Genomic DNA, 13,494 nt, shown 5'->3' on the forward strand with positions numbered 1-13,494 from the left:
GCAATTGGTTGCATAAGGATGCTGCAGAAATAACTATTACTAAGCATTTTAAAAACAGGTTAGCCAAACATTTACCAGATAACTTATGTATATGTGATCCTAGAGTATTCAGTTTACCTTTCAGCTGTACACAAGAAAAGCTTTGCTCAGACATCATTTCTATAAACAAATTAATGTGGCTCATGATTAATAAAGCTTTTATAAGCAGTTTTTGGTCTTAGCTGATGCTGAACAATGATCTAGTTCCTATATTTCAATGCCACATAAACAGTGTAATAATTTCTAATTCATTATTGTGACACTACCCACCTGTTCACATACAGTTGACATCCAAAGGATAGATGGAATGTAGACTGCTAACTTTTGAAACTGAAAATATTCCTGAGATATTAAGGAACAAAGTATGGCCTGTTTCACTACTAACATGTAGCAATCAGACCACACAAGGCAGATGACACAGGTAAAGCTTATATTTAATAGAGAACAAGTGACAAAACAGAGGAACTCAGCCTTGAAATATATGATCCCTGGGCCTCAATTCCTGAACTAACCTCTATACCTTCAGTTTGACAAAAAGAGTTTCACCAAAACCTACTCCTCAGTACCCGAAACACCATCAATTATACAGACTTCATGAAAGAAAGGCTTATTTTAACTCAAGGGGTCAATTTAGCAGGTATGAAATAATGCCTGTGCCTAGAGGCACATTATTTCCAAAGGTTCTTTTCCTCAAAAATATTGCACTCTGACCTGTCCAAGCCATTGTAATAGCAATAAGTAGTTTTTTGTTATTAAAAGAGAACCTAAAATACCAGTACTAACAGAATTTTGAGTGTATTTAATCAGGTTAAAACTAGAAAATGGAGAGTAACATTTCCTCTAATTTTAATTACTTATTGAAACACTATAAACTTCAATTAGCTAATGATACATTAGGCTATTTTCTAACATTAGGCTATTTTTCTATTTTGGAGGTTTTTGGTGTTGTTTTTTTTCTGCCACGGTTTTTCTGCTACTTGAGAAAAAACACAGAATGGACCACTAATTAAAAGGATACTCTGCATTTAATTCTATAATGTAACATTTCAAGCTGTTTCATGCTTCATGTTACTTATGGTACATCTTTTACATGTTACTTTTAACAGGATATTGTGTTACATGGTATTATACAAACTCTACTGAAGCATCCCTATATTTCACCAACACCAACAAACCAAATCCTACAACACACTGTGAGTTCAGACACTAGCATGACTCCTTCTACAGACACAGAACTATAGTATAGAAATGTTAAAATAATAATTTTGAAATTTGCATCTCAAAGAGCAAGGATTGCTCCTTTTAATCACAACGAATGGTTGAACAGCAGATTATGTAACACTAGCAGAACATGAGCTTACAACTGTTACAAATCCAGAACCAAACACTGCAAGCTGGACAGTGAAAAATGAAGACACACTGATGCTGAACTGTAAAAAGCACAATTTAAGCACAAAACAGTGGCATTAGCTATTTTCTTTTAATGAACCAAGAAGAAAACTAGAAACTCTACCATATGTTTGATCCTTTAAATCAATAAAAACTTCTGCTACCTGACAAAAAGAGTAACTTGCATTAGAGTGATACATTTTCATCTTTTGCATGGGCCAGCTACTAGAATGCTTAATAATACGTCTCTTTAGGTGTAACAGATGACACTTTTGACAAATGACTGAACTACAGGTTACTGGGTTCAGCAACAGGTTACACTGTAGATACTGCTTTACTCTCCAACCTGATGCATGTCATTCCTTTTCCTCTAGTTCTTCCCAAGTCCCTTTCCTTCTTTGCATAGCTCGTGTCTCAGTCTTCCCATAAGGAGCTTCCTTAGACCTAGCCAGCAGTTACTGGCAAAAAATTCTTGATTTCAAGTAAGGCCTTCCCCATTCTCTGCAAGTATTCCTGCCTCTGCTCCTCCTATCCTCCTGCAGTGAATATATACATACATATACACACCATCCCACACATATATTTCCATACACCCACAAACACACACATGCATAGTAGTTCAAATTATGTCATTAACAGGCTCAGATGCAAAACCCCTGGATTTCAGAGCTCATGCAGAAAACACATGATATAAATCCATCTCAAGTAAATCTTCTGCCAAGTAAGCTAATTCCTGCCTTAGGATTTAAGCCTCTCTTTCTGGTTTGCAAATTTTAACACCCACACACAAAACATGTAGCTTTCATCCCAACATTGAAGACTGGAAAAATCTCTTGAGTTTGAAAATGTTTCAGGTCCTTTTCTGTAGTTTCTCCCTTTACATTTAACTTTGGCAATTTCTTCACATTCATGGTACCTAGGGATGAGTAGTAAAGACAGTAAGAGGTAAGACAATTCTTCCTGTTCCATTGCCTAACTCAACTTGATGCCATCCCAGAATACAAGGAACAACAATAAAGTCAAGTGAGGTAGCAGGGATCCCAAGTTCAGCAAAATCAGGGCTCAGTGATGCACCAGGATACTACACTTTAGAAGAGAGAGTGTTCTGCAATCCAGAAAAAGAATTGAATGAAAACGGTACCTCACTACAGGTGAGCTCGGGGCAACAGTTCTGCCAAAGTCCTGCTTGTGTGAACAGAGAAAAGGAATTTTCACAGGAGCTTTCAAACCCAGTAAAATTTGACCAGTTTCCACAGAGATGCCCAAAAGCTGACCCTGACAATGGGTTACTAAGGTTCCTGATCTGTGCCAAGAGACAACTTATTTAAAGAACACAAGGGCTACATCTTCTCAAATAAATTACTGTAAGAAAAAATTACCTTAATCAAGAAATAATTCTCAGAAATATCTAGACTACTTTCACTAGAGTGGTGCCAAATAATCATAGGCCAAACATAGAAAATTTCAGCTATGCGTGGTAAGCTGGGGAACATAAGGAACAATTGGGAAAATAGTCCCAGATTGGGAAGCATTCAGCAATCTTATTTATGTACAGGCATCTTAAGCATAGGCCTCTCTCCTAACAGAACTGTGATAACAGGCTGTGATACTTCAGTTTTACTCCGAACTTACTTACTTATTATAGTAACTTACTTATTGTACTTACCTATTAATCTAAAAAAACCTAAAAAAAAACCAAACCCAAAAAAGCTTACATAATCGAACAACACTCCTACAGATAATCTTTGTTACACAAAACACAGCAACAACTGCAGAAAAAAACCCCACTCACACATATCAACATACCATTTGAGAAACTAAATAAAAATGAGGCTAGCAGATAAGTAATTACCTGAACAACAAAATACCATACTATTGCTAACATAGTATGTACAAATATACCTTGTCCTTGAGGAACTCCATAAAATTCAGCAGCTATCCTTGCTGCTTCCTTACGGTTTCCTTTCACAATGTAGAAATGACTAAGTATAGCAAGGCTGATCTTCACAAAAAGTTTAAAACAAAAAAGTGAAAGTATAGTAAAGTAGACATTGGATAACTGCTGTGCAAAAGGGCGACTCTCTTCTATGACAGTCATTGCTGCAGCAAAACACTGCAGCCAGTGTTTGGGTCAGGCTCTCAAATGTGTTGATAAGATCATATGGCTCCAGCCATGCACTCTTGGGAACAACTGGTCCCGAGGACAGAAAATATCAGCTGGTCATGATGCCTGCTGCTCAAAATATGACGATTATTTATACTGTACATAGTACTGAGTTCACTACCACTCTTGCTAGCCCGGTGATATTCAAGTGGTACAGCAGGTTCCAAGATCCTAGGTCATACTTGTTCCACTTAAAAGGTCTGTTGCATTCCAAATTCTGCATTTCTAATTAATTTATTTACATGTTTAAAATATATATGCAAAGTATTATTATAAAACACTGCAATTAATGTACTAAACCAGGTAACTCAGATGACCTATTTTTGCTAAAATATGTTCTCCTGTTGTTAAAGTACAGTTGCTCTTTTGTGATATTTCATTTTATGTCAGACTAATATTTTTTCCTTAAAAAAAAGAACCATATATTTAAATAATTGAAATACACATTAATAAATAAACAGAGATTTAATATGTACCAGTTTTGACAGTCTCTTACTATTTTGCTCAGGCTGTATCTAGCATACAAAAACTTTAGCACTATACAAAAAACAGTATTCAGAGCAGGTGATAAGAATCAAACATCTAGATACTTTTATGCATAAGACCTTGGAGCATCTAAAATTAAATTAATTAAAATGCAATGGTAAATTGCATGGAAAATTTCTAATAATTATGATGCACATTTCATTGTGCTGTATCATATTTCAAACCTGTGACATGAAAGGCTTTATTTGTTGGCCAGTTTTAGAGAGGGGAATCTAAATTCCTTAGATTTCTCAAGACTAATTTGCTTTTTATACCATAAAGTTATTACTCACAGTCATCAGCACTCACACACGAGTTGTTCCATTAGTGTGAGTAATTGCTTGGTAAATTGCTGAGTTGCAACACGATACAAACTGAGGAGCTGCATGACAGAACCAGATTTCTAACTGAATTATAATCCTAAAATAAAGAATCATGGCAGCACAAGAAAGGGTCCTGTTCTAAATTTTGTATTTAATTTTAAATTCAAAAACAGTGCCTTGAATTATACCTTAAAATTCGCTATGCGTAATAATCCTAAACCTTTCTATTCTACCCTGGATTCTCTTGTTTGGTGATCAGAAAAAACCATTTTAGAATGTTGGCAACTGTCCATCAGAAAAAAAAGGGTATGATCCAAATGTCACTGCATCCACAGTTCACCCCAACTTCAATGAACACCATAGCAGATATTAAGTACTATAATACAAAATCGTATTTCTGAAAGGAAAGTGGAAAAAATAAAGCGCCTCTTATCATCTGACTCTAGGAGTAATTTATTAGAGTAAGAAACTATAATGTTCTCTGGAAATTACATACAAACAAACATATAAATGAAGAAAAGGCAATGATAAAAGGAAATCTTCTTGGAAACAAATACCAAAATTTTTAACCAAAAGGAACTGAACTGTGTTTATCTTGAGAGAAAGAGGCATTAGATATTTTTCTTTGAAAAAAAATGTAATCCACTTAGAAGTCAACCACAACTAGAAAAAGCAATTAAAAAGCAGTTTACACTGTAAACTATTATTAGTCTGTAAAAAATATATGCAATTTTTAACAAAATTTCATTTATAGACATTTTCTCATCCAGCCAGAATAGGAACCACTTTCCTCATACCATTATTAGAAACAGGAATGAGCATTTAAAATGCCAAATGAAAATCCCTTTTTATATTTGGCACATTGTTATCTGACACTGAATTGAGGTGTCATGTTTTCCACAAGTATAAAAGGCATTATGTTCTGAGCTACCACTGCCAATTTCTGTTTCAAGCATTAATAGAAATGGTATTTTCCTTAGTAACACACCTAATATTGGAATTTCTTACTTCTTCCATATTTTTACTAGTATTATTAAGCTTAACTTGATCAGTCCACAGAATTCCGCCGCCACCTTATGTACCTATTTTACAAACTTACCATGCAGAACAAGGAGAAACCATAATTATGTTATGGAAAGCTTTTTCTTCCTTACAGTGTTTTACCTGACCCTTTTTTCCTGATGTCATACTAGGCCATCTAGTACTTGCTTTCTCATCTAGACTTCTCCCACATTTTGTTAGCTAACAAAATAGTCTTTCTTTATAGAGGCAAAAATCCAAATGGCAATTACCATAAATAACAGCCAGAGTTAGGAGTGTTGAGAATTCATCTTTCCCTTACAATACTGTTTCCTGCTTCTTATAACTGCAGTGGATAAATCACAGAAAGTAAATTTATTAATTGTTACATAGTTTTCTTCAAGTTGAATTTTTCTGCAAAGGTTCAACAGAAGTAAATTTAAAACTTCAATAATAAGGCTGTGTATGCATTTAGTATTTTGTAAACATTGTTTCAAATAATGTCATGGATCTGTAAAACTGCTTTTAGGAACAACATGAAAATTGAACAGGAAGGTTATTCCTGTATCAAAACTTGCCTTCTGTCCTTTTAAAAACTTCCCTCATTAGTAATAAACTACATAAAGATGCAAAATTTCATGAAATCGTGAGGTTTCAGAATTCCAGTTCACACATACCCATCATAAGATGGCAAAATTACTCTCATAATATTTCCTCTTTTTTTAGACTCTATGAGTCTTATATGTCAGCTGAGCTGGAAACTCTCCCAAATTGCACAGAACCAAGTTTATTCTAATCTAAGGCTACTAAAATGCTACAGAAATTACCATTACAGCTTGTTGGCAAAGCCATGCTATGAGGAACCCAGTCATGAAAACTAAGCAATTGCTCAGAAGTTAATGCCCACACGGCATTTTGGGAGAACCAACAAGGAGTGTAAAAAAGTGGGATGTAAGTGTCCCAAATTTTCTTTTGCGTGGCAACATGAAGTAACTGCAGCACTACAGAATGATGAGAGCTTCCAAATGGAAATGCAACAGCAATATGTACCAAATATACAGTATTACAAAAATATCAAAGCACTTGAAAAGAGCAGCAGCTTAATCTCAATATTTCCCATGTAGTTTTGACTTTTGGGAGTGAAATTTCTTGGCCTTATTTACTCAATAGTAAAATGGGGAAGATAACTTCATTGCTGTTGAAAAACAGATATCCTTTTGAAAAGAATACTGAAATTAATAATCAGGTATCTAATAATTTTTATTTTAATATAAAATTCAGCTTACAAGTCTAAATAAAATGAAATCTTGAACATTCATGTACTTAATATCTACAAAAGAGATGGGGTGCAAAATTATTTTAGCATTTAGGGCTTTATCACAGCGCACAAGACAATGGCAACAAGCTACATTGCAGATTAAGGATATTATTACTTTTATTTTGTTTATGAAGACAGTAATACTGTGACAGACAAGTATACCACTACCTTGACATACTAGCACATTCCCAGCAAAGAAAACAAGAAAAATGTCATGATTCCTCTAATATGCTTTCCCATTTCTGGCAACTAACTATTTCAATTTTAAAACCATTTTAAAAACTTCAAATGCTGGAATTTATGGGCTTAGAATTCCCTTTTTATGTAGCTCAATCAGTTATCATTTCTAAAGAACATAACCTGTATGCTGTATAAACAGCAATTCTGCTGTTTATAATGACTATAAAGTGGTTCATTTTGAACTCCAGAGCTCAGACAAAGTCGTTTGGCCTTTAATGCTTTGCTGTGTAGCAGCCAAGTGCAGAAAGAAAGTATTTAGCGGTGGCACCTGTTTGTGCTAATTCAAACCGTCCAAAATCTAGTATACAATTTACCCTTAACCTAATGAAGTAATTTTTAGAAAAAACAAAAACTATGCACTATCATCTATGATTAATTACATAACCACATTCATAAACTATTTTATTTTGGCAATTTTACATCTATGCCTTGGAAGTCTGGTGCGCCTAATTTTCAGTAAGGCAAGACACACAAGAAAATTAACACAAATGATAGAATATTTAGTCTTTGAAGGCATTTTTTTTAACACTGAACACTATAAAACCCTTTGAAATATTATTTCTTTATAGCACATGCTGTGTCTTTACTTTCGGAAAACATACTTCCTTCGGTTTAAATTTTTTAAAGTAATATCTTTAAACTAGATGGCAGATGATGTAGAAGAGTAATTATATTCACAGCACAAATTCCACTACAGTAAGTCTTAATAGTTTTTTTCAGTATTTTGGAGATGCATATTAATGTCTGAAAGTGAAAACGCTTTTTTTAAAGATAAGATATGCGATACAGTACAAGGAAATATTTTTATGACACTTCACGTGCATGTCTTTCTCCACATATAAGAGTTGGCCTAATATACACAAGAAGTTGATAGCCATCCTGGTTCTGAAACTTCTCTCTAATAGCAAGTATAACTGAAGATTATAAGATACCAGGCAGAAGAAGGGGAACTCTTAGGTGCTTTGAAGAATTTATTATTTTATACATTATAGGCAACCAACCAGGAGAAACTTCTAAACAATGCCCTTAAAACAGAGTGTTTAAAATAAAATCAGTAAGAAACCAAGTTCTAGTACTGAGTTTCTGATGTAAGCATACAATCCTTTATGAAGGACTCAAAGAGAAGCATGAGCTACTAAAAAGGAAATGTCTAACTCAGCATGAAAATTACCCGCTTAGTGACCAGCTGATTTGTATTTTAATAGTATATGAGATGCTAATCCTCAAAATTTTACCTGACTTATCTAAAGCTACTGAATGTTGTTTATGTCATTTCCTCCTTCATCTATGTTAAGCAAATTTTTCTACTGTTTTATATTCAAAGCATTTGAACTGAATAAATCTAGACTCAGAGGAACGATTTTAAAATTTCCACATTATGCAAAATGTTACGTTAACATCAAATTGAAGGCCAAAAAAGGCATATATACCATAAAACAATAAATAAATACTTCAAAAAGTATTAAACATTCTTTTCACTAGTATCATTCATAAGTTAAGGATATTATGCATTTATGCATAGGCACAGAAAATAAACTCAAACAAGTGATATTTACCTGACAGCTAAAAGAAATTCAGAAGCTGGAGTGACTGGAAAACATCAAAGAGCTGACGTGTCTTTTCCAAACAGGAACTCAAGACCATTAGCACAACCCAAATACTACTCTTCATAAAATATGAAGAGAAGAGGTGGCCGAAGTACAAACTTTGTGCTACTGTTTTGGGGGAATGAAAAGACAAAAAGTGAGAGAATAAAAACGTTGGTACAGAAAAGATGAAACTTGGTTCAGATCTGAACTACTATCTGTAAGAATTCTAAAGACTTACTTGAGCATCATGACAAAGCCATATTATCAGCACAAAAACCTGAGAATTGTGTTGCCAATTGAAACAAACACAACACAAATGAATGGCCCACATCTCCTTTTTACAGCTTTTCTTCCTGAACGCCATGTCTATCCAGGATCTACACAAACCATGCAGCATGAAGTTATAACTCATACCCAAAGTTACGTTTCATTCAGGTTTTGGCAGTTCTCATAATTCCTGCTAATATCCCGATTATTCAACCAAAGTCTTTAACCAAAAGTCTATTTCAAAATGCAATGCACTGACATGTTTAATGGCACAATAGGGAAAAATGAGGGTGTCTTAAAAAACACTTCTCCTAGTCACGTTCTGGCTTTCGACACCCATTCTACTAGACAGCTATCCATTTATACACCATTTGTCTTCTCCAATAATAATTTGAAAAACAACAGTTCCTTTAAAAAAGCTTTAATGCACAAAAATTTCTCTTATAAAAGTTTTGTTACATATATACTTTCTGTCTGTACTTTGGTGTAGCACATTATTTCTATCAGCTCTCAAACTTCTCTAGAAAGTTCAAATTTATGCCTTTGGGTGGTACAGTAGCATTTTTTTTCCTCCAGTGTATTAAAATCACTGGTCTGATACAGTTTATGCTCTATACAAATCAAGTTATTCTGGCACATGAATGATGCAAACTTTCATTTATAATATAATAAAAAAATTGGTTATACTACTGCTATCTCTAAATGAATTTAAAATTATTTAATTGAGGTGTTTTGCCTTTCCTGTTTGTTGAAAATACTACTCCTATCTCAGAACCTAATTCTAGTATACAGACTAGTATGTCTGGATTTCCAGAGAATGGAATTACTGGTCAAGGATTAAATGTCAATCAGTATCTCTACACATAACAGACATTCTCCATATGACATGTATTTAAAAGCATGAAAAGTAACTCAGATATTTAAGTGACTATGAAATTCTAGTTTTCTAACTTTCTCAGTTCTTTAAAAAACAACATAGTAATCTTAAATCTGTATCCCTTTGTTATACACCACTGGATAGCTGTTTTTGGTAATGCAGATAGATGCTCCTTCAACTACAAATCCGTTATCAACCAATCCTGCTATCAGCCATATTTATCAGCATGCTTGATCTGCTTAACCAGTCCATCTAAGAACTGACAGCAAAGTTCTACCCAGAAGGGAAACAGGTATGACCAACATGCTTACAAGTGAACTCAATCTGAGTCTGCTAGAAGCATAGTAAGTTCATCTACAGTATTTGTTGCAGTCCTCTTTGGATACCTAACATAACTAAACTATTAAGAGTATTACAGAAGATTCCAAAGTAAGTCATGTGTGTGCTTAGAGACATTACTAAACCCAGAAACGTGTCGGACAGCAGGCACACACAGCCTGCTGACAGACAAACTCTAGCAAATCTTGCCCCCCCAGAAGTTAAAAAAGTTACCCCCTCCAGCTGCCCATTCCATTCCTCAGCTAAAGGTTCCCATCCCTCTCTCTCCCTTCCTGGAAATCAACAGGAAGGAATGTGTATTGCTACTCTCCTCAGTTCAAAATCTGGCCATTTAAACTGTTGTTGAGTCAAAACTTACCTGCTGGACTTTACACTGACAAAACCACTCACACCCACCCCCTACAACCCATTTTGCAACAGGGCAAATGAACCCCTGGAAAAAGTCATATCAAGCTATGAAGGGAGAGTAATGTCAAAAAGCACATACACGCTGCCTCTTCATGAGGATACTTAGGCATAATTTTTGATGGCCCTATGTACTGATACAGCTGTATCAGTGAAACTTGATAAGAGCCTTCTCATTTTGCACTTCTTTCCCTTTGTATAGCTACTTTCTTGGGTTCAAGTGATTTCTTTCATCGTCAACCATGTCTACAGAACACAGATTACCTCTTTGGCAACTAACTCAGCCTCTTCCTTAGGACTGTGGCACCACAGGAGCTACCCTTTAGGTATTTCAACTAGCTTGACACACTAACTTTGCTATTTCTCTAGTAGGCAGTGCAACCACCGTAAAAAGCTCAAATTCAAGTAACTGAACCCATTGTTTTTGCAGTTTAATAGTTAATCTTTTCCTTAATGAACTGCAAAAATGTCACAAGTTCTTATTAAATAGATGTCTCTAAGTAAAAACAATACTTGGGCTGTGAGCCTCTTGTCATCAATTTGAATTCCTTTCAAAATGGTTAATTTTATTCATTGTAGGCTGTCTTTAAATTTTTTAACTGTTTCACTTAGTTTTTTTCTTCAAAAATTAATTTTTGTTTCTAAAAACAGTGAAATTATCTGTTTACTTTTATTCCACCCTTCTTCAAATTTTGTCAGGTTTTCTTCTTGACTAAATAAAAGTGGTTTAATTTTTCTCCTTTCTGCGTAAAGCACATTTTGGTTCCTAAGAATGTTGTTAATAAAAGGAAATTACGCAGTCAATAGTACAGGTGAGAGCTAAAATTTTATTCTGCAAGCTTATGTCATTATATGCTGACTCCCATGGCTAGTGTTCATAACAGAAAGGTTTTTTCCATCCACTAAAATTGGTATCGGCAAAATGATATCACCATGACAGAGCTAGTAAAACATCTTTTTCTGCAAGCTGAGGCATGACAAGTCACTGCTTGATGCTTTTACAAGAGACACAAAAATACCTTGTGATGAAGACTTACAACTGGCTGAGTGAATGAGGTAAAACCCGGGTGAGGTGGATCAGTAGCACCCAGGCTTCCTGCCCAGAAGGCAAAGCACAATGAAGTGAGAAGGGTTAAGCTGAATCAGTACCGTATGAATGGCTTTACCTAATATGGCTTCATATGCCACAGAACGGGCAAACATCACAGGAGGCAAAAACTAACTGTGTTAGGCTCCAAAATATATTGACTTTGGACCCAAGAGTATTTGGTTCTCTCTGTGATGCAGCTTTTATTTTGCCACACATTATGCCACTACATGAGACAATGCTGTAAAATACCAACTTCATTCTGAACCCAGAAATTAAAAATTCCCTGAGATTTTCTTGCTGAAGGACTCACAATAATACTACAAAGGCAAGTAAAAATTTCTTCTTGCTTATCTTATTCTCCACACTGTGTAGATCCAAAGCTAAAAAAATGGAAGTGAGAACGTTAGAAACAAAATCCCTCCAATGCAGTCCAAAAAGCTCCTTCTCTTAGTCACAGCCTTTCCACACCAGCTGTAAAAACGAGCCATTCAGAAGAGGTGCTAACCGAAAGGGGGCTGTTGCAAGAGACAGCTGATCATGGCCACATTTATTTTAGTCTTCATCTTCCCACACAGAGCTGCCTAAGAGCCTGGGTGTTGCTACTGTCTCTTGAAGAATTAACATTTCAACAATTAATAAAAGACAAATTCAAGAAAGTATTTAGACATTTATGGTAAAAAAATCAGGAAGTATATACATGTCCCTAGAACAAAAAAAAGGTATCTATACAGTCCTCATCTGTCTATCTAGGTACCACAGGCACCCAAACTTTCGCTTGTAAAATTAGTCAGAAACTTAAGCCCCAGGAAGGCCAAGGGTGCTGGGCTGAAGTTAACATCTCTCTTTCACTTGAAATGCACAAACCATACACCCCAAACTGTCAGCCACCCCTAAGCTTCCATCTGCGTGTACCATGTTAGAACCAACATGACTTCAGTGGGAAAAACAAAGAACTCACAGCAATCTCTGTTGATAGCCAGTGTCAACACTTGCTATTTTGTTTACAGATGATGAAAGGAATCACTCTGTAACTTGAACATCAGAGTAGAAACATGTCAACCAAAGAAAGCAAGCTACTCTCTCTCAAAAGACTACTAATCATCAGCTGCTGACAAGGATCAATCCTGTTGAAGTGCCGGCACTATAAAAAAAGAACACATGCTTAATAGATCAAAGAGTGCATAAAAACTCAATTTCAAAGTAAGATAATTTTAGGGTAAGGACAGGAGAAGGAGGGCAAATTCTACATTTCAGTCCTGCTGCCAATCCTACCTTTGCATTTTGTTCAATGAGTTTGTAGTGAAAAATATGACATTTCTTGAAGTAATAGCCAGCCTGAACACTGAAATGCCTTGTGCTCCGCTGGTCTGGGCTTAAGGACGCTGCTCAGGTGTAATGAATACCATTAAACCCGAGCAGTGTGGTGGAAATGGCCTCCCAAATTTTTTTGCCTATGATCCTCTAATCCTATAAATTTGTTTCCATCATTATAATATTTGTTTTATTCACAGTGAGACAACTTATTTAGGTGACACCAACTTTTGACATTAAAGTTCTGTCACTATTCTTCACAATCTACCAGATTTTATATCTTTCAAAGAAAAATCTAGAACTTACGAATGAACAGCTACTGTAAAAAACTGTCTTCCCTTCTTCCTTCACAATTACTTTGTCTCAAAACTTTTTCCTATTTTGATTTTCCAAGACTTCAGTCATTAAAAAGGTATAGAAGGTTTATTTTTTCTGAAACAGTAATAGATCAATCCTTGAATAAACTACACCATCTGTCTTTGCCTGCATACTGTGCTTTTAAGTGACATTTATTTAAAGTTTCTACTAAAATAAATCCAAACCTCCACAAGCAATAGCCGTATTTATTCATTGCCTTAAAACCACATGAATTTGGCCT

At 35.1% G+C, this 13,494-nt stretch overlaps 1 protein-coding gene across 4 annotated transcripts in view; it reads right to left on the bottom strand.

The window, feature by feature from the left end:
* ASB5 (ankyrin repeat and SOCS box containing 5) overlaps positions 1-13,494 on the bottom strand; it is a 39,415-nt gene that overhangs the window by 23,825 nt on the left and 2,096 nt on the right. Inside the window, exon 2 of one of the 4 annotated variants that reach the window (XM_085058708.1) lies at positions 8,575-8,733. The exons of 1 other annotated variant lie outside the window; for it this stretch is intronic. Coding sequence is in view for 1 of the 3 variants with exons in the window: in XM_085058706.1 (XP_084914832.1) it covers positions 3,331-3,526 (196 nt within the window). In the remaining 2 variants the exon portion in view is untranslated. Of the gene's footprint in view, positions 1-3,330; positions 3,575-8,574; positions 8,734-13,494 lie in introns of those variants that run through there. 2 more of the 4 variants (XM_085058706.1, XM_085058710.1) reach the window with 2 other exon arrangements.

The sequence above is a fragment of the Lichenostomus cassidix genome, chromosome 4, assembly GCF_008360975.1.
Source record: "Lichenostomus cassidix isolate B80296 chromosome 4, HeHo_3.0, whole genome shotgun sequence".
Classification (NCBI taxonomy): domain Eukaryota; kingdom Metazoa; phylum Chordata; class Aves; order Passeriformes; family Meliphagidae; genus Lichenostomus; species Lichenostomus cassidix.